At 39.3% G+C, this 21,897-nt stretch overlaps 2 protein-coding genes across 4 annotated transcripts in view; one reads left to right on the top strand and one right to left on the bottom strand.

Annotated features, from left to right (window-relative positions):
• The first annotated feature begins 541 nt into the window (after positions 1-541).
• Positions 542-20,876, top strand: kif20a (kinesin family member 20A). 2 transcript variants are annotated; one of them, XM_067424552.1, is made up of 19 exons: positions 542-844; positions 1,313-1,496; positions 3,544-3,666; positions 3,765-3,884; positions 4,047-4,185; positions 4,300-4,475; positions 5,672-5,777; positions 7,835-8,047; positions 8,143-8,254; positions 10,716-10,790; positions 10,984-11,127; positions 11,237-11,405; positions 11,508-11,657; positions 12,815-12,954; positions 13,097-13,199; positions 15,711-15,960; positions 16,081-16,172; positions 17,726-17,863; positions 19,884-20,876. In XM_067424552.1, exons 2-19 carry the CDS (start codon positions 1,323-1,325, stop codon positions 20,220-20,222), a joined length of 2,763 nt encoding a protein of 920 aa, XP_067280653.1. In that variant the 5' UTR covers positions 542-844; positions 1,313-1,322; the 3' UTR covers positions 20,223-20,876. The 2 variants fall into 2 exon arrangements, with proteins under 2 accessions (XP_067280653.1, XP_067280652.1); XM_067424551.1 differs by lacking the exon at positions 542-844 and adding an exon at positions 851-1,016.
• cdc23 (CDC23 (cell division cycle 23, yeast, homolog)) overlaps positions 20,875-21,897 on the bottom strand; it is a 19,413-nt gene continuing 18,390 nt past the window's right edge. For both annotated transcript variants that reach the window (XM_067424554.1, XM_067424553.1), the window contains exon 16: positions 20,875-21,158. In XM_067424554.1, coding sequence (XP_067280655.1) covers positions 20,991-21,158 — 168 coding nt within the window. In that variant the 3' untranslated portion in view covers positions 20,875-20,990. The remainder of the gene's footprint in view (positions 21,159-21,897) is intronic.

Genomic DNA, 21,897 nt, shown 5'->3' with positions numbered 1-21,897 from the left:
ATAATGATACAACGTGAAATACTTGAAAAGATGAGTGTTTTTATCCCTGAAAACAAATTAATGTTTTATTGATTACTAATAATAATTATTTAATTTTATGGTATATGGTATCATTAAATTATATATTTTGACAAATGCAAAAAGAGCTTTAATGATAAAACGGGAAAGACGTAAACAGATTAAACTACAACTCAACATATTCTCCTTCATGCTTCTGTTTACATCTCACTAACTGGCTTAGATGCATGTCTCTCTTGTTCAAGGATATGCATTGAAAAGTAACTTTATTTAAAACTATTGTTGCCAAAAACTTTAGAGATCAATCCGATTAAGATCCATATAATAAAAAAAAAATTGTATGGGTAGCGCTGCTCACTTCCGGTTCTGTGGATGGGGTTCTGTCTGAAACTGGTGTGCTGCGGGGCTGCAGCTGGATATATCTCGTTTTACTATCCTTATGGAGACATTTGGTCCGCACAATGTTATATAAACAAGGACACACACACACACACACACACACCGAGGGGTCAGAACATTCGCTAAATCTAGCGACAAAGTCGATAAATTGGCATTTGTATTGGTATTTTTGGCAATGGCTGGCAACACTGGACAAAAGAGACAGACACCTTCTCCAAAAGGACATAAAAGCAAAAAAATGCCACACACCCTGTGGCAAGTTGGCAACACCTCCAAGGGAGTGGAAGCATCGGCACGTTGACCAATCAAAAGCCATGTATTTCCTCCGGCGTGTCTGATTGGACGGCGGGAGTTGCTCTGGTGCGCTGTGATTGGTGGAGCGCACTGACCGCGGTGTTCGAATATGTTGTTGTCTCAGTAACCGTTGGTAAGCTATGCAGGTGGACAGATGAGTTTAGTTTGGTTACAGTACTAACTGTGTGCAGGATAGATGTTCTAATTTTCAAGACTCATATTTACCTTAGCTGTAGGAGTCATTTATTTAACTGTTAAATCACTTTTGGATCGTATTATCCTACACAGGGCATAACAAAATCAAGGTAAGAGTTATCTTTTCAAATATGCGATGCTAGCTCTAAAGGGCAAACACAGCTTTCGGTCAGTAAAACAAATGTTACTTTCCTGTCGAAATGCTGTTTCCTACTTCTTTATTTTCGTCTTTTGTTGTTAGTCATGCAGGATGTCTCGTTGTTTAACAGCCAGCACAAAACCGCGTCTTTGAACTGAAGTGCAGCTAACTTAGCTGGCTAGCTGATTGACTGTTTATTAGTAACGTTAGTTGTCCATTCATAAACGTGCTGACAGACTGTAGAACTGTCCATGTTTCAATTTCTAGGTGTGTCGCAATGGCTCTGGCGTCTCCATGCGGGGTTCTGTCTGATGAGGACGAGTGTGGGGCTGTCTTTGAGTCCACAGCTGCTGATATTGGAGCTCTCATGAGATCTCAGCGGTTTGTGTCTCCTCTGCCAGAGATCTCCGTCATAACCCCGGCTGCAGATTCTCAAACACCCACTAAAGAGGTAAGATAGGCAGTATATGTATGCTCTGATCGGCAATTAGTCTTTATATTTGCAGGCTCAGGTCTGGCATTGGTGATCATGTTTCTCTCGACAGTAACATCAGAGCAGAAAATTAACTATTGATTGTCACATGCTGACTAGTGATATTTAAGTCCTTTTAATTATACAAGAAATGTGAACTCTGTACATGCTTTGAAATCGGATGCACACAACATAATGATTCATCATGGCATGTGGCAAGCTATTTGAACACTAAGGCCTGGTTTCACAGACAGGGTTTAGATTAGAGGGGTAAGATTTTAGTACTTATTAGATCCTAGTGTCTATTCCACTCATTACTAGTAATATTTTTTATTTTTACTTGTAAGATTTGTAATTAAACTACATTAGTTCTGCCTAGTTATTACATATGGCTACACATTACATATCTCTAGTTACTACTATGATTGAAATCAACATTAAGTAATACATACATTTTAATATCTAACAAATGAGTACTTGTCAGTTTATAATTAATAATGATGGAATTTTTTTTTTTACTATTGTAATAAGTACTTTAAAAAGATGTAAGTTTAAAAAGGGAATACCTACTAATCATAGGTGTAATTTGCTGATGGGATGGGTGGTAAATGTCCTCACCAATTTTGCATGGCTTGGTATATCCCCACCACTTTTTGAATATATATGATATATTTTGAATATAAATATCAAGTACAAAGGAAGTATCTCCGGTTGACTAGGATGGTGTTCATTTTGTTCAGTTGTCTTGAATAAGAGGCGATGTGGAGCTGGAATGTGGTGTTTTTGAAATCATGCTGACACCGTTTGCACATCTTGAAGCTGTCAACACTGGGCACAAAGTACTGTCTCTGTGTGTTGTTAAAGGGATACTTCACCAAAAAAATGAAAATTTGATGTTTATCTGCTTACCCCCAGGGCATCCAAGATATAGGTGACTTTGTTTCTTTAGCAGAACACCAATGAAGATTTTTAACTCCGACTACTGCAGTCAATCAGTTGTATAATGCATGTAAATGTTAGCAAAATCTATGAGAGTATAAAAAAACATGTTTATTAAACCCTGCGGCTTGTGACGACACATTGATGTCTGAAGACATGAAACGATTGGCTTGTGTGTGAAACCCAATAGTATTTATATAATTCTTTACCTCAAATAGCGGTGAGCGTGTGATCACTTCCGTTGCATGAGATCTATACACGATATGTTGCGTACAGAAAATTATACTGTTTGGTTTCTCGCACAAACCAATAGTTTCGTGTCTTAAGACATCATTGTCCTCACAAGCTGCCGGGTTTAATTTGGATTTGTCTGTGTGCATAGATTTTGTTACCAGTCACATGCATCATACAACTGACAGACTGCAGTAGTTGGAGTTAAAAAAATGTGTTCTACTGAAGAAACAGATGTGTATCTTGGATGCCCATAAGCAGATAAACACTGATTTTTCATTTTTGGGTGAACTATCCCTTTAAATCTTCTCGCCATGCTTGCCCTGGGCTTACGCTAACTGTTTGTTCAGTCAACTCCTGTATCTCATATTGTCACATTGCCAGAAGCGGCTCCCTCACAATAATTCTTTCATTAAAGACTGCTGTAAGTCATGAGTGTTTCCTCTGGTCAACACAAACTGTTTGCTTGATGGTTAGATCCTCACCTCAGGCTTCATTAATCCAGACACATTTGAAAACGGTGTGTTAATTTGACTTCTTTCCAAGTGAAACAATATTGAATGGAGGGTGGGGTTTTATTTAAGCACATCTCCTCTCCATCCCTTACTCATAGCAGACTGACGGTTGGAGGGGAGTGGTTAAGGATATTCAAACCAAGTAGTCAAACTGATGTCATCAGACAAGGAACACCATTGCAAAGCGGAACATTTTCAGATTTTAATTAGTTTACCACGACAAACACATTTTGTGTATTAACTTGCATGTATTAATTGTTCACCACAAGACTAGTAATGTATGATAGGGTCATTTGAGTTCATGACAACTTTAATAGATCGTTCATCTTTGTGACTGGCAGATTGTCCAGATCAAGGGTGAGGTCAGCCGAAGAGGCAGCGGCGATGATGGATCAGAGAAGCTTAAGGTTTTCCTACGGATCCGTCCTCTTACCGAGGCAGAGAAGGAGCGGGGAGATGAGCAGGTAAAGGAATTTGGCACTTTTGTGAAACACTGTTTAAATGAAGGAAAGATTTGTTTGGGAAACAATGACATCTTTATTGTGCTGTTTGTGCTGTTCAGGGTTGTGTACATGTGCAGTCTGAGGACAGTCTGCTTCTCAGAGCGCCAAAAGACTCCCGCAACATGAAGAATGCCGAAAGAGGGGTCTCTCAAAGCATGCACAAGTTTACTTTTACCAAGGTGATGTGTCAACTATTAAGGAAAGCAAATAAAGCATTTTATTGAAAAACCTAAATACAAATTTCCTCTAGTTTCTCTGGCCAATACAGTAATGTTCTTAGACCTTTTACTGACAGGTTTCCCGCTGGATGCAGCATCATGTGAAATGTTTTCTTTGTGTAGATTTTTGGACCACAAACCTCTCAGCAGGAGGTTTACGATCACACCATAAGGGAGATGGTACGCGATGTTCTGCATGGAGAAAACCGCCTCCTCTATACTTATGGTGTGACCAACTCAGGCAAAACCTACACCATACAGGGTAAGACGGCCACAACACACTGCTCTGGATTTCAGCATGTTTTTTTATGTAAAACTGGATATGGTTGTTACTTCCTAAAGTAATAAGAGTACTGTTGTTGCTTTAATTCAACAGGAGCAGGTGGAGAGGCTGGTCTGCTGCCACGGGCGATAGTGTCTGTATTCCTGAAGCTGTCTGGGCGGCTGTACACCGCCATGGACCTCAAGCCTGTACTGAGCCAGGAGGTCCGTAAGCTGGACGCTGGTGAGGTCCGTGCTGAGGAAATGCGCCGTGATGCTTTGCTGAAAGAGGTAACCCGAGAGGCAATAAACAATTAGACTAGATGGTTGGGTAAATAGTTTACTAAGTGATGATTAGTTGCGCATTTAGTAGGGCTGTAGAATTACCATGTTAATTTAATATTTTATGGAAAAAGTAATGCAAATAAAATAATTTAAAGCACCTTTCCCGAATAAGACCTGCATAAGTCATTGGTGATGAACATGGTTTAGAGCAACAACTCACTTCCATTATGCGTGATGTAACCTATTATAGAATGAAGTTAGAATGGCTTTAATTCAAGATATCAGGGCAGGTTCTGACAGACCAATCACAGTGCTTGTTACATTTTGGGAGAGGTGCATGTCAGGGTTACCTTGTAGGCTACGCCTGCAATACACAGCCTATGGTGTTCCCTCAACAGAAGTATAAATTGGGCTTAAGCCTAGTCCTAGACTAAAATGCATGTTTGAGCTGTTTTATCTGAAAGCAACCTTTCTTCTTAAAGCATCTTAAAATATGTCAGTTTCATTGTTTTGTCTCAGGATGCACACCAGTAATGTTTTTTTCTAAGGCATGTTTATAAAGCTACTTAAATGTCATAATTTAACTAAGGCTGTCCACCAAAACGTTTTTTTCGTGGGGCTGGCTGGCATTTTCCATGGGAGCGCCGTGTTTTTAGAACGCCGTAAGCGTGACGAGGCACTGAGTGAATATTTCATGCTCAAGCATTCAACGAATTTTACGAACGTTTACAATTAGCACGAGCGCAAATGTGATATGTATTGAACTGTTGTAAAAATCATGGCTGTTGTAGCCTAAAAGTGTGTTTAACAAATTCTATGTTGACTCAAATAAAATGTCTTTTTAAATCTACTCTTTGTAATGTCTATTTAATTCCTTTCTCATTTAATACAATGACATTAAATTATACATACCTTCCAAATCAACTTAGCATCTTTTCACTTATGATAGACTTTTACAAATATATGTTTTTGTGATTTACAATTTGTAAGCTTAACTAAACTTTTAAGAAACATCAATCAATCAAGCATTTTAGGAATTTCAGAAATTAGAAATAAAATTTGGCAACCATATGAAATGTGGTGTTGTTGTTATTATTGGTCATTAAGTGATTCTGTAAAAAAACTAAGTAATGGATATAATAATCCTTTTTGTCCTTGAATAGTTTCAGAACTTGGTCTCTAATTGTCTTCCTTTTGTTCAGGACGAAAGCACAGGTGGACAGTCTAGGCTTCGTGCAGGTTTGTCCTCCTGGGACAGTGGCATCGGTGGACTCTCATCAACCAGTCACATAGCAACACAACTGGAGGGTGAGGAACTATCTGACATTCCACCCTGAGATACTTCATATTGAAAAGAATTACAGAAATAATGAAACTTGTCAATATAAACAAGTCAGGCCACTCAAACAAAGAGAGTGCAGTTCCGTTTGAGCTATATTTTGTAGTTCTCACTCATCCGGTGCAGTCACATTGGTGAAAATTTTCCATTTGCATGAAACACTGCTCAGTCACTTTCAAACCAAGCAGCTTTCTGTTGGTCAGAGTGGTGACTTTGTGTGACCCCCGAAGCTAAATCTGCATGGGGAAATGTTTCACAGAGCAACCTTAAAGGTCCCGTTCTTCGTGTGTTTTCGAAGCTTTGATTATGTTTACAGTGTGCAATATAACATGAGTTCATGTTTCGTGTGTAAAAAAACATTTTTCACACAATTTACTTATCTGTACAGCGCTGTTTCCTCTGTCCTAAAAACAGCCTGATAATTTCCTTGTTCTATGAAGTCCCTCCTTCAGAAATACGTAACGAGTTCTGATTGGGCCAGTGCTTCCCGTGTTGTGATTGGACAGCAGCTTAGTGCACTTTGCCCGGAAAGGTCCCGCCTCTTACCATAACAGGGAGATGCAAGCGCTGAATGCGCGCTCTTCTCAAGGGGGTAATCTAGCATTCGGAAAGCATTTCACCCATAGGGGCGGCCATTGCTAGCCAAGCCATCACCTGCTGTTAGCATCCCATTGATTCCCATTCATTTTTGAGTCATTTTGACAGTGAATAACTTTACATCTGAGGCGTTTAAAGACTCCATTTGTCCATTTTTTATTTCTAAAGAAACACGACAATGCATAAAAGGCTCCGTTACCTTGTATCTTACACTATCGCCCCGTAGAAGCTGTTTTTGTAAAAATAGGCTAACGATTGCGTCATAACCAACGCGACTCTGTCGCACAGTTGAGAAATTACCGTATAGACCTGAGGAGACGCTCGCAGGCAATCTTTTACTGTCTATGAGACAGTCGGGGGGACGTGGAGACATAAAGTCTGATAAAGTCAAGGGAGAAGAATGGGGAGAAGCCCTTAGTGAGCCAAAAGCAACGGGAGAACATATTTAAACAACGGGATTCAGATTTCACTTTCCACAACTACTAGAAGACCTACAGCTGTCAGACAGGTTGCTCACGTCACATCTACGTCGTCAAGCTCAGTCTGAGCCTGCGCAGTTCGCTCAGCCATCAGGAAGTGAGTGCTCCTTTACTGACATCACATTCCGCCGTTGAAGTCAATGGGATAGCTCTGTCCATTTCTTTTACTGTCTATGGCTCTTCTCCACGTGGGAGAGCAACGAGACCACTCCGCCTATTTTGCGTGTTCTTGTGGGCGGAGGGTTAGTCAACAAACGGTTCTAGTGACGTCATTCCTGAAGGAAGTGCAGGGGTGTAGTCCAAACCGGCCGTTCGCTGTAAGCTTTGAAAGGGAACTTCTGTTAAATAAAATATCTCGCTTGGTATTGAACTTTGAGCTTTATAATTTTACAGGTATTATTTATGCTCTAACAGCAACATTACACACTAAATAAAGTTTGAAAGATGGAATCGCGAAGAACGGGACCTTTAAAGGGATTATTCACCAAAAAATGAAAATTACCCCGAGATTTACTCTCCCTCAAGTCATCCTAGCTGTATATGACATTCTTCTTTCAGACGAACAGAGCTATATTTGAAAAGTTCTGGCTAATCCAAGCTTTATTATGGCAGCCAAAAAAAATTGATGGACAAAGTTTATCCATCCATTATAAATGTAATCCACACAATTTACTTTAGAAGCTTCACGTCTTCACTTTATTAACAGTATTTGTATAATGGATAAACGCACTTATTTGGGCTTCAAATTTTTGACCGCCATTATAATGCTTGGAAGAATAAAAAAATTATAACTACATTGTATTTGTCTGATAGAAGAATGTCATATACACCTACTATGGCTTGAGGGAAGTAAATCAATTTGTGGGTGAGCTAACCCTTTAATCCAAATGTAAATTCAAGAGATTTCTTCTAAGCAGGTGTGTTTTTTTTTTTTCATTTATTTATTTCAGATTCAGATGGCATTTGTTTGGAGACAAATGGCCTTTCTCTCAGTGGTGGGGAGGACCTTGAGGAGGGGGTGCATTACTCAGTATGGGTCTCGTTTTATGAGATCTACAACGAATTTCTTTATGATCTTCTGGACGCTCTGCCTTCACTTCAGTTCCGCAAGAGAGCCACGCTACGCCTCAGCGATGACAAACATGGAAACCCGTATGTAAAGGGTACGAATCACAGACGAGCACAAAATTACCACTTCCAATTACTGATTTAAATATATATTCATAATTATATTGTATCATGCATATCCTTCCATTAGACCTGACCTGGGTTCAAGTACAAAGTGCAGAAGAGGCCTGGAAAGTGCTTAAAGTTGGACAACGCAACCAAAGTTTTGCCAGTACTCATCTGAACCACAACTCCAGCCGCAGGTACCTGTTAAAAGTCATCATACCCATTATTATGCCATCATTACAGCATGAGTGATGCGGTTAGAATTTAATAGAATATTTAATATTTAATTTCATACTCTTGTGTAATTGACGCCCCATCCTAAATAAATCTGTCTCTTCCGTGATACCCTGAAAATTTTGAATAATCCGATCTAATATGATTTCCGACCTGTAAGGTTGCCAGAATAATAATCTTACACGGTGTGTTAATAGGCCAGAGGAGAACTGGCACCCCGACTGAGTCTGGTTTCTCCCAAGGTTTATTTTTCTCCATCATGCCCCGATGGAGTTTTGGTTCCTTGCCACTGTCGCCTTTGGCTTGGCTTGCTCAGTTGGGGACACTAAAAATATGATTAAAGTTATTCAACTTATTATACAAATAAAATATATGAATTAGGTCTTATTTAATTCTATAAACTATAATACTGATCTGCCAACATTGTCGCTATATGATAAATTAAAATAAGCTGATAACATCACTGTTTTCTCCAGTACGGCTGTACAGCCAAATCTAATTTTGTCGCAATATTACCCTGTTTGACACTGTGAAGCTGCTTTGACACAATCGTGATTGTAAAAGCGCTATATAAATAAAGTTGATTGATTGATTGAGAAAGTGTACTCCACTTTTTAAATGCATGTTGTTCTTTTTGTGAAAAATTCGTTCATGCATATGCTTCATTTAAAAATATGTTTTGACTTTCTAATGTTTAATTAAAATGTAATTTCCAAGTTGACTGCAAAATTGGAATGTTGCATAAAGCATTCGTGAATAAAGCAGCGTTTCCCATTGGTTTAAGAGAACGAAATTGTCACTTCCTGAGAAATTGGTGCAAAATATCAAATTAAAATGCGAAGCCTCATTTGTTCCTACATCATAAATGACTTGCACCTTAGAGTCATTTATGATGTAGGAACAAAAGAGGCTTACCTCCACAGTGGTTGCACCCATCTTCAACCACCGAATGGCATTTTTCTTCAACCGACCCGCTTGAATCCGATCATCTTGGATTCATGTTAAAGGGGGGGTGAAATGCTGTTTCATGCATACTGAGCTTTTTACACTGTTAAAGACTTGGATTCCCATCCTAAACATAGACAAAGTTTCAAAAACTAAGTTGGACGTTTGATGGAGTATTTCTGTGTTAAAAATACTCCTTCTGGTTTCTCACAAGTTTCAGAGAGTTTTTTTTTTGAGTATGGGTTGGCTTGACGTTAATAGAGCGGAAGGTCCTTGTATGGGCCGTACGGGCTCTTCTCCCGGTAGGGTGTGTGCGCACGTGACTAGAGCGAGATAGAAAATGCACGCCCATAAACACTGCTCTCAAGCTGCAGATCCACTCGTCCATGAACACTTCTGTCGTGCCGTGCTCCACTTTATTCCTATGGGTGACGTCAAGCAACTTTAATGCGACCGCATAGTATTCCGGGAAGGCAGCGCTGCATTTGAACCGATTTGAACACAGATTACGGGAAGCGTCACAACATCACGCTTCATTCGTGTCACAAAAGTGGATCTCCACTGTCATTGCAGTCACAGGACTTCACCAAATCAACAATGTTACCAAAGAAGTGTGTTTTTGATGGAGCGCTCCCAACGATAAAGGTTCATGGTCCTGCTTTGGAAGAACTGTTTTGCTTTTTACTGCTAAGGTTTAGTCGCATACAATAGTCCATAAACCGAATCATGTCTACATAAACCACGAGTTAACACACACAAATGTTGACAGGCCACTAAATACAGTACATACCACAGAGACGGACGTCCTGCTGTTGCTGTTTCTCCTGTTCAATTTATTTTAGCCTCTGGATCTGATTCTGGATCATATCTGTATTAGTTGAATCTGATTGATATCCATGGTTTATTAGGGTAACGTTTTCTTTTCCACGCTTGAGGATGTCACAGCTTTCAGACGCTCTCAATGCAACTGCTGCACGCTTGTGATTCTTTAGCTCCGCCCACATAATACGCCTCCATCCGCTCGTTTTTTTTCTGAAAGACTCGGTACAGCCTATCTTTCTTTTATAAATATAATAAATCTAAAGACTTTTTGGAGATATGAAGGATGCAATACTACTCTATAGGTACTCAAGATTGACATGGGATTGGCTGAAACTGAGTGTTTCACCCCCCCTTTAAACTGCACAGGGCTTCTTGGCTTGAAAGTAACTTCTCTGTCAGCTGTGCTTCAAACATCTCTACACTAAAGGCAATCGACAATGTACCCTTTTTGTCTGAGAATTGCGACAGCACCTTTCAGGGTGCAACGCTATTCGCTCCGTTGGATTCCATCCATACCCATACAAATGAATCAAACACTGCAAACTCAGGGTTTACACGTATTATTTGTATCTATTTATGTATGCAAAAATACATGAAACAACTGTTTAATTAAAATGTGAATTAATTGAATGTTGTGTTCTCTCTTTCAATTTTTAGCCACAGTATCTTTACTATCCGTGTTCTACATGTCAAGCCTCAAGCAGAGCTGGGACAGGTGACCAGAATCAGCGAGTGAGTCTTTCCATATTGCTTTGTGCTTCTTCATAAGGGGTGAATTATTATAATTATTTTTGGGGGGGTAATTTCAGCCACTTTATTTTGTGTATTGGACTAAACCCTTTAGAATTGCTCTGTCAATTAAACAATGGTCAGCTGGTCACACTTCAAAAGGATTTGATTTGGAATTGTCTGTTTCTTCCGGCAGGCTCTCTGTGTGTGATTTAGCGGGGTCTGAGCGCTGTAAAACCCAGCAGAATGGCGATCGGATGAAAGAGGCAAACAACATCAACACCTCTTTGCTGACACTGGGGCGCTGCATCACTGCCCTGAGACACAATCAAACCAATAAGTGAGTGTGACGCGCTTCACAATTTACACAGTGTGATGGGTCATGATGATCCACTAGCTCTCCAACAACTGTCAAAACTATTAGTGACGTCGTACTGTCATTGCCACAGGTCTCGTCCTCCGCTGGTCGTTCCATTCAGAGACAGCAAGCTGACCAGGGTCCTCCAGAGTTTCTTCTGTGGTCATGGGCGCTCTTGCATGGTGGTCAACATCAACCCCTGTGCCTCAACCTATGATGAAACGCTGCAAGCGCTCAAATTCTCTGCCATTGCCACACAGGTGAAAAGATGCTGCTTTCTCTGAATGTTGTTTTTATTTATCTTTCCTCACACCAAACGACATGTAAACAATATCCATTTACAAATATATTTCATATTTCAGCTAGTACATGGGCCGTGCAGCAAGACGCGTGTGGCGTACATCTTGTCCCTCCTTCGTGAGCAGCCAGCTCATCCCAATGACACCACTTTACTGGAGGAGGATGAGGAGGAGAGTGATGAGGAAGGAGACATCACCATGTTTGATCCTGAGGTAAATCCTGTTTAATTTGAACTAAAAGAATGACTCAACCAGAAATTAAATATATCATTTACTCACCCTCATGTCATTCCAAACTAGGGCTGTCATTAGTGATTATTGTGATAATCGGCCAATTATTCTGACGATTAATCAAGTAATAGGTTTTATTACCACAAATAATATCTGAAGCGAACAACTGCCATTTAAATGTCTTGTATGCATATTATAATAACAACGAGGCAATAATATTTGGGTCGAATAAAGTATCAAAAGCAAGGAGTATTATGGTTTTATAGAACAACAGTTAAAATAAAATAATATACATTATAAATAAATAATCTTGTATACATTATGTATTCTAACAAATGCCTGCAGGGGGTGCCAACGGCCTGGTGATTTTGTTTTTGTCACACTTTACTGCAGATCAAATCTTGTTCAGTATTGGCCAACAATTTTATTCAAATGTTTACTTAATCTTTAATATTTAGCAACATCTTTACATTAGGAAAAACTACAGCCATTGTTATTTCTTGAACAAGAATATGTGGGCATCAAAACATGCAAACTCTCATTTTGAAATGGAAACAGTTAACATATGTACAATAACCATGTCAATAAATAATAAACCAAAAATTGGATATCTTTTTATTTCATTGAATCTCAGCCTTTGTGAACTCACATTAGCACTATACAATAGTATGGTTTTTAATATAAGGATTTTTATTTTATTTTATCGGGTACTTGAATTTAATTGAGGAATCGTGACAGCCCTATTCCAAACCTGTATGACTTAGAAACCCAAATTAAGATATTTTTAATTAAAACTAAATTTAAAAGTTGTAACCAAAGTGTAAAATACTCATGAGATAGTAAAGGCATCATAAAACGAATCCATATATGAAATGGTTTAATCCGACTCTAGTGAAAAGGTACGGATTCATTTACATCTAAACAATGATTGACACAAATTTTAAACATGAAAACTGGTGCATGAGGGTGAGTATGAGTACATGACAGTATTTACATTTTTGGGTGAAAAATATTTGTAGAAAATCAATGACTTTTGACTTGTGTGACTGCTGATAAAGCTTGAAATGACCAGAAAGCATAAACTTTCTTAAACCCTAGAAATGTTTCATAATTCAGTTGTATTTCGTTATGTTTGGCAGGCGCTCCTAAAGGCCATCGACGTTCTGAAGCGTGAGGTGCTGCGTCAACGGCAGGAGAAGGAGGAACTCGAGGCCATGGTTCGAGAGGAGGTCTGCACTGAGATGATGGAGGTCATCAACCGCATGCAGGATGACTTCAGGTACCTAGTGCTTCTATGGATATGGGAAAGAATCTATGTCTCTAGTGCATATGTATTGTAACGCAATATAAAGTTGTTACAATTAGATGTTTTAATTCAATTGTGTGGACAATTAGATGTTTTAAGTTCCTCCCTTGTGCAGCGAGACCCTGGAGAGTGAGAGGGATCTGATGGAGAAGAGATGCGAGAATAAAATCAACAACCTGAAGAGCAGCCTGAGGAAATATTACAGCCAAGAGTTAGAGGTCAGTGATGTGAAGGGAGCGGTAACAATACAGACATTCAACCAAAACCCTGATTACACATTTTATCGGATTAATTATTAATAATAATGGCACGATTTATGAGAAAAATGTAAGATTAGGATTGTACCAAAAGACAATAGTATTGTACAATATTTCATATTTTATTCATATTAACGCTTTCCCCGCCAAACATGGCATTTTCCGTTATTTGTGAGAACGCTTCCAGGCCAAAACCAGAAGTTTCCGTGTTTTCACTGTCGGGCGGCTGTTTGCGCATCTTCTGAATGAGTACTGGATCTCCTGATCAAAACACGCAATTAAGTCGCAGTAAAACAAGCGATCGTATCTAATCATATGCATATGTAAAATGATGTGATCATCATCATCATTAAACAGCTTATGAATCAAAACTATCTAATGTTATTGAATGAAATGTGGACCCAGGATGAGCTACAGGACTGTGCAAGCATTAGGAGTGTTGATGGACTCGATCTCCTCCATCTGTGTTTGATCATCGCTCTGAATTCTTTCTTGAGTCTTTCACAAAAATGTGATTTTTCTCAGCTTTTTGTTCAACACGTTGCTTTTTTTTAATGAAACTTACCCTTATTCCAGTGTCCCCGCGGAGTCTTAAATGTATTACATTTCAAAAATGCCTTAAAAAGTCTTAAATTCGCAGAAGCATTGCGTTCTAGGTCTTAAATAATGTTAAACAGGTCTTAATTTTTCTACGTCCATGTAACGCTACCTCATTGAAATGCTCTCGCCTCCGTTCCGTGATGTTTGTAGTTTTCTTTCGCTAGACCAACTATTGTTCGCTCTATTACAACTACAAATTAGACAAGCATGCATCTTGTATTGCAGCCAATCAGCTTTCGTGTTATTGGCACGAGTCTCTTTCAGGTTGTACCACAGACGCATAAAACGGATTTTATTCTTCAGCTGAGTCTGATGGTTCTTGCAGTTCCGCGATCGTGAACGCGAAGGTGAATCTCTCACCATCTTGCATAATGACCAAATAAAAGTATAATATACCCGAGTGCACTAAAAAGAGTTAATAACAGTGATGTAAACTCCGATGTCAGGCTGCGTGTGTTTGCTGCCTGTCAGCGCTCGCGCGAGTGTATTGAATGTGTTATTTCTAGGCTCATTAGCCTAACGTTACTCTTGAATGATCAAATACACACATGCATATATCTATATCCTGATTTGAGTAAAAAAGTTTGGGATGTGTCAGTAAGTAGACTATTGGATCTGCGCATTAGTAAGTTCTTAAAGTGAAAGCAAACTAATATAGCTTAACAACAACACAAACAGGGAAAACAGCACTTACACTTAAAGGAACACTCCAACTTTTTTAGAAATAGGGCTTATTCAACTTTGCTACATTTAGATATGTGGGGAAATGCATTTTAAGCTAAGCTAGCGGCGACCCTGCCGAACTAAAACAATGCATGCACTGAGACAAATGCATTTGCCCACATATCTAAATGTCTAAAGAAGTTGAATAAGCCCTATTTCTAAAAACGGTGGTGTTCCTCTTTTTAGATTTATCTTTGTTGTATATATTTGTCCTATTGTCATTTGTTTATACGTATATATTTTATTACTGACCGATTACGTAATTACTTGAAAACATTTTACTTATATTAAGCAATTGCTTATTGCTGTGGTTTACTTTTAAGATGTTGGTCATATTTCCCACCCCAAGCGATCGTGTTATTAAAGATAGATAGCACACAACTGAACCAGCCTTTTGTTTTTGTAATGGGCCTACCAAACAAGATTCATGCATTTTGTCAGTTTTATTGCCATGTGTGACTATTGTGCATCTAACATTATAATATGGTTAATGTTGCATCTTAATTATGAAAAAAAAAAAAATGTTTGCAAATTAATGGAAGTGACCACCAAAAAATTATTTTGGTCAACAACAAAAAAAAAGATATGTTCTAATCCTGGTGGGATTGAGCTATGAATAATACGTTTACTAATAAATGTTCAATTTAAATAAATTAAATAATATAAGTTTAAGTAATTGAGTGATTTTGCATTTCCTATGCATGTTTTTTTATTATTGCGCAATATAGGTCTTAAATTTTATTCATAATGGTCTTAAAAAGTCTTAAATTTGACTTGGTGAACCCTGCAGATACCCTGTATTCAAGTGTTGATATAAAGGAATGCATGAAGCTAAAATAAAACGTTTTTGTTTGCTTGTTTAAAAGAAGAGGGTCAGCTCTTTATTTTGATATAATGCATGCTCAGATATTCATTAAACAAAATATTCTATGGGCTATTACTTTTTGGTGAAAATGGTTCAAAACCCTGGCGGTGGCTGGCAACTTTTAAAACGCTGGTGGAGAAAGAGTTAATTATCAGTTTGTCTAAGAAATGTATTAATGCCATCATTATTTTATTATGTATTAAGGAAAAGGTTTCATTATTTAAATATACAGTCAAAAACATTAAATATGATTTTGATGGTTGTGATTTGATGGTTTCTTGAAGGAGCGAGATGATGAGATCAGAGAGCTTTCTGCTGCTCTTAAGGAAAAGGAAGAGGGTGGTAATGCCCAAGCTCCTATTTTAACACCTCTGAATGACGTCAACGGTCCCCGGCGCTCACGGCGCTTGGCTTCGACACACAAGCGAGACTCGGATCATGAGAGCATGGAGCTCCTGCAGTGTAAAGCCGAGCTGGAACAGTGCAAAGCTGAGCTGGACCTGAAACAAACAGAACTGCGCCTGAAAACTTTGGGTACGTTTTGCATGTGACATTGGAATAGTTTTAGGACACAATTTTAAGTTAAATGTTTTTTAAGTTAAAAATCCATTTACCTGACTGCACTTATACAACTAAATTCACACTCTTCTTTAGAACTGAAACGTTTCCAGGAGAATCTCCCACAGACGGGCATCACAGGCACCATGACAACTGCAGCCGAGCGGAAACTGGAGGAGGGTCAGAGGGTCAGTGCTTTTGTTTCTCAATGAATGTGATTGGTTCAGTAGTAGTTTGTGTTTACATAGCAAAAGACAGACAGGTTTTAAACTTAAGCTGAAGATGTAAGTTTGGTTTGAAGATGAAAAACATACACAGCACAGTTCTCTCACCATTCCTGATTTCTAACACTCTTCTCATTCAGCGTGGCCTTGCGTCTGTCTTTAATATGAAATGAGCTTAATATGCATCCACTGTGGGGGAAAAAACTCCTGTAAACTGGAGAAAAACACATGGATTGTCATACATTTATTTAGAAGTATTACTTTTCCTATTTATTTTTTTTATACCCAAAATAGGATGGAGTGAGCACTGCTGGGCCCTAAACGCACTCATGTTTAATCATACTGGAGGCCAGAGGGCACCCTCGAGCAGAAATGCCACGTGACTCGAGAGAAGTAATTTAATATAATAACGTTTTGAGGAAATCCCTAATGTGAAACTAGCGCTGTGTAGCTAAATAAAAAGATGATTTGACTGATTAAACATGAACACAATAAACACACGACTGTGAAAATATATTGTGTTTTTGAGTTCTTCAAGCCTTCTCAGGTATTTTCAGAATAATAAAGTATATTATAATGCACTGCTAATCGAAATAGACTTCATCACTGTATGGAATATTATAAAATAATTGTCTGCCAGCCTGACAAGCCAGACCCACATCAAGATGTTTGGTCTGTGAACTCACCGACAGGGCTCAATCCGAGGGGCGGGATTAATGGTTGTCTTTCAAACTCCCTCTGCATGCGATAGGATAGCGCTACCACCAACCAGAGCAACGAAGGTGAAGCGGAGCAAGTTGATAGATTATAAGAACGACTTAAGGTTTTCTTTGAGAAAAGAACAGCACTGAACTCAGTCTTTCACAGTCATGGCCAAAGCCGATTCGAAAGGCCGCCCTTCGCCAGCTTCTTTGAGTTTTCAAGTAGCACGCTGAACCGTCGCAGCAATGCCATCGTTATCTTTAGTCCGTCCGCCGGCTCTATACACGATGTGATTGAGAGTTTAGTTTTTCAAGCTCCCAAGCTAACGGAGAGTTGCTAGACGAATTACATTTGCTGCCGCAAGGGTATGTCTAGATTTCTAGGCTAATAAGGAGCCACATTAGCTCACAAAAAGGACATTTCAAACACGATATGAAGCGAGTTAACCTGTTGTTAAACATTGTCTTTTTTTTCCTTCTTCTAACACGTTATAAGTGACTCAAACTCAGTGCTTTCAGATGGAAAAGTGTTTACTCCAGATCACAGAGCCGCTCTTCGCTAACACACTAGGCTTATTTAATTAAAATCGCAGCCTTTACGCATTCATAAACACACATAAGTCAAATAGCAATTGCGGTTCAATTTGGAATAATCGTGCAGCCTGTTGTAGACAGTCCCTCAAGGAGGCGTTTGATGAAACTTGCTGATGAAAGTCTAATTCTCCACAGTTGACTTACTGATGCCATACATTGAAGGGAGAAATGGAGTATCCTATATGGCACTGTGTTATAAGTGTGTTTGTGTTTTTTGTGTAGAACCTGAAGCAGCTGCGGATGGACCTTCAGATGTTGGGCATCAAGCTGCAGTCGGGAGAGAGAGCATGCTGCCGCAACACAGACGGAGAGAAACTCCGTCACGCGCTCTCCTCCGCAGACAGCAAACTCGCCAAACAGGTAATGAACACGAATACACTGTCACATCATATTTACATAAATTCACTCAACATTTAGTTTGAACATTACATTTAAAGGGAACCTATGTATAGCTGTTTGTGGATGAAAATGATCTGCAGTGTTACAATCACAGACTGAGGCCAGCTGACCAATCAGGACTAAATGTTATTATCTGAAGGCGGGTATTAAAAGGATAGTTCACCCAAAAATGAAAATGAGCCTGTGATGTACTCACCCTCAAGTCAAGGTGTATATAGCCCCGTTTCCACCACAGGAACTTTACCCAGGAACTAGGAACTTTGGGTGGTACTTCGTGTGTTTAGACCGCAGGAACCAGTGTATAAATGAAGTTCCGGGTAAATATTTCCCCCTCCAAACGACCCTGCTCGCGAGGTAGTACTTTTTCAAAGTTCAGGAACTTTCGAGGGCGGGACTTGGGCGCTGAACATGCTGATTGGTTGAGCTCACGCAGTTCAACCGGCATTTTTAAAAGTCTTTTTCGAGGTTCGTTCTGCGTTCAGTAAATATCAGTCTCGCTCTCTGTCTGGTGGCGCGCGGTCGTCTCAGCCATCTCGCGTTCAATGTCCGTAATAGCTGATAATAATATACATTGTCATTTTAAATCTAGCTTTATTGTAAGCTTTCTGAATATGCTGCATTCTGCTGAATCTCCATATTAGTGCTCTTTTCTGTCGTTGTTAATTACCTCTTTAGTAAACCTATACACAACCAGCAAAAGCAGCACAGCTTGAATCTCTTCCATACTCGTTATTAATTTTTTTTCACCATGTAAACGACCTGACCGATTACTTTTAAGTGTGTGTCCTTACATGACGTGACGGCGCGCGCCGCGCTCATGTTGACAAGAGAGGAAAGCTCATTTTTCTGAGGGGTAAACTTTTTATTTCGTAAGTTATGAAGATAATGTTGGAGTAATGACACTGCGTATATTGCCCCAGGCAGTTTTTACTTTAACTGTGCCTGACAGAAGATTTTTTTTTCTGAGATGATTATTACACTTTACAACAAATAGCTATAAATAATACTGTATTAGTCCTGGTGGCCGTTAAGAGTTGCTATGGCTACAGTAACACACTCCAGCTGCTGGAGAAAACAGCGTTGACATTTTTGGTGCGGCAGACAAACTGCATGTGACAAAATGATTGCGATTGAAAGTCATCACATGTAAACACCAGATCGGTTTAGATAACGTCTCATGTAAACAGTTCACTAAATCTTTCAATCGGTACACTTAAAAATGATTACCGTCCGTCACTGATTTGGAGGAGCAGTCGTGCGCAGTCCTACATCTGATCACTGGACTAATTTGCCTAATCTTCTCGGAACTTTATCGCGGTGGAAACGCAGACAGTTGCAGGTCTGGGGGGGAGAAAAGTTCCTGTAAAAAAGTTCCTGGTACAAATTGTTCCGGGTAATTTTGGTGGAAACGGGGCTTAAGACATTCTTCTTTCAGACGAATACAATCAGTTATATTAAAAATGTCTTGGCTAATCCAAGATTTATAATGGCAATAAATGTTGCTCCATTTTTTAAGTCTATAAAAGTGCATCTATCCATCAAATAACTGCTCCACACGGCTTCGGGGGGTTCATTAAAGGCCTTCTGAAGTGAATCAATGCATTTAACTTACACCTAGTATTCAACACACATTGATAAGTTAGTCTATACCATGTCAACACTTTCCCTCTTTGTTTCTTTCTATATTCTCTCTTTAACCCCTTTCACTCTAATTAAGACTTTGGTCAGATTTACTAAGAACACAATTCAAACAATGACATGAGAATGATGCTACACGCTAAATTCCTCTTAATTACTTTTCTAACATGCTGTTTCTTGTCCTTAACCGTCTCTTGGATGTTCCTGACTTTTAACCAGAGTTTCTTATTGGTGTGATTTGAAAAGAATTAACCACTGATAATTCCAGTTTCCACCCCACCTTTTGCCCTCTGGCCTCTCTAACCCGGTTCGCTGCCCTCTCCTCCGTGTTCTTCATCTGTAGGACCAAATGCTGGTGGAGCTGCACACCAGCCTGCAGCTGGTCAAAGCAGACCTGCGTAAGAAAGACGAGCTGCTTTCCCAGTATCAGAGCACGCAGCCGCCTCAGCCCCACACACAACCCGGATCCTGCAAGAAGAGGGGCTGCGGGGTAGCGGCGGCTTATGTGGAAAACCAGCCTCCTGAAAAACGACCCTTCTTCCGCTCGCTGTTCCCCTCCCGCACGCCCTCAAAGACCCCCTCACGGCAACGACCCGAGGTCAACACGCCCTACGCCCGCGTGTTGCGCTCACGGCAGCCCTCCCCTCCATCCACTCCCATCCAGCGCAGATTCCAATATTAAGAGCTGTACACTGAAAAACCAAGAAGCTTTTATATCTCGCAGTCTTTAAATTAGTTTTTAGATAAGCCTTTTAATATAATCAGGTGGCCTTGACTGCACATTAATAGGCCTTATTTTGACAATGATTCTTTTTTTTTCTTCTGAAAACATTATGATGTGTTCAGGGTGTTCCATTGTAAAAGCAGAAAAGCATGTCATTGACTACTGTCATCTACTGTTTCTACATTTTTATTTCAACATATGTACAAGTATGTATAATGCAAACCAAACTGTAAATACAAGATACAAAGATAAAAGTAGTGCTTCCAAATAGTAACCTGCATTCTATGCATTTTCCAAATGTATTATATACATAAATCCAGTGCATTCTGTGCTTTTCAGTTAGTTCATTTTTTACTTCATTGCTGCTTCATCTTTTGCAAAGTTAGTGTGAATCTTTGGGAATTCACTGTTGTCACCAAATAAGTATACAAGTTTTTATTTTTCTTAGTGGCCAAATGCACGTATTTAAGCACTACATTCTTGCGTTGGCTGCTCTTTTGCACGTGTTTCAGAAAGTTAGTTGTGTGTGTCATTTTTAAATGTCTTGTTTTCTCTCCACTGTATAATCTAAACTAAATGGGTGAGTCTTGTAATAAAACATTCAACCATCAATGTTTTTAGCATTTTATTTCACAATTTTACCTTTGTCTGTACAAGCCGCTATTTACAATGTGGCAAAAGTGAACATCTCCGCACCAATATTTAACGGTCTAAGTAGAGGGTGTGTTAGGGCGTAACGGATGACAGATCCAGTGGAGACACTCTCCTAACTGGAGTGGTGTTGTTGGACAAAGGGTTGAAGACACAAGGTAAAGACAAGTCTGTAGATGAAGGCTCTCCTTGCTCCCTCACTGCAGAGATTTGTCTTAACAAAGCCTTGCCTTCCTCTCGAGCCTGTAAGGCAAGTTGCAAACAAGTTTGACTAGAAGTATGAGTTTTTGAAGTGAGAAAGCAAGCTCAAGAAAATGTATAATGCCTATATTTAGCAGCTACAAAGGAAATACAGTTGGCAGAGATGGACATTTATTAGACTAAAGCTATTTTTCCCCAAATGTGGCCATCACTACCCTTGCTGTAAGATATAGCCAAGTGTGCAGCACATTCCCTGAAAAGTGAAGCCAAAACATTGATTGCCCCCTGGTGTCTGGCTGCAGTATAGGTCATAAACCACACCCTCTCCATATAACGACAATCCAAATGAAAAAAATCCAATTACACTTCAATTTTTATTTTACATCACGCTGATGTATGTTCAAGTGTTAGTTTTTCCCAATAAGTTTATTAGTTTTTACAATACGTTTTAGTTAGTTATTTGATGCTATAAAAACAGGGTGCAAAGTCATGATTGACAGCAGTGGCGGGGGACCATAAGACCGCGGCTCCACCTTTGGATCACTACTGTGCAGTCGACTCAGGCTCCAAATGATGTACCGTATTGTTACGAATATATGACCCCCTTTTTCAAGATGTATCTTGTGAAAAAAGGCTTTTTTGAAGACCAAATTATTATTTTTTTTATATTGCATTTTTGTATTGAAAGACTGGTAAATACTGGTAAAGTGTACCAACAATCACATTAAAAAAAAATAAACACTTCTTGGCATACCACACAAATAACCTGTAGCCCGTCTGA

This window comes from Pseudorasbora parva, chromosome 18 (assembly GCF_024679245.1).
Source record: "Pseudorasbora parva isolate DD20220531a chromosome 18, ASM2467924v1, whole genome shotgun sequence".
In the NCBI taxonomy this organism is placed as follows: Eukaryota; Metazoa; Chordata; class Actinopteri; order Cypriniformes; family Gobionidae; genus Pseudorasbora; species Pseudorasbora parva.
The sequence above is the reverse complement of the archived record's forward strand: the minus strand, read 5'-3'. Positions and strand labels throughout refer to the sequence as shown.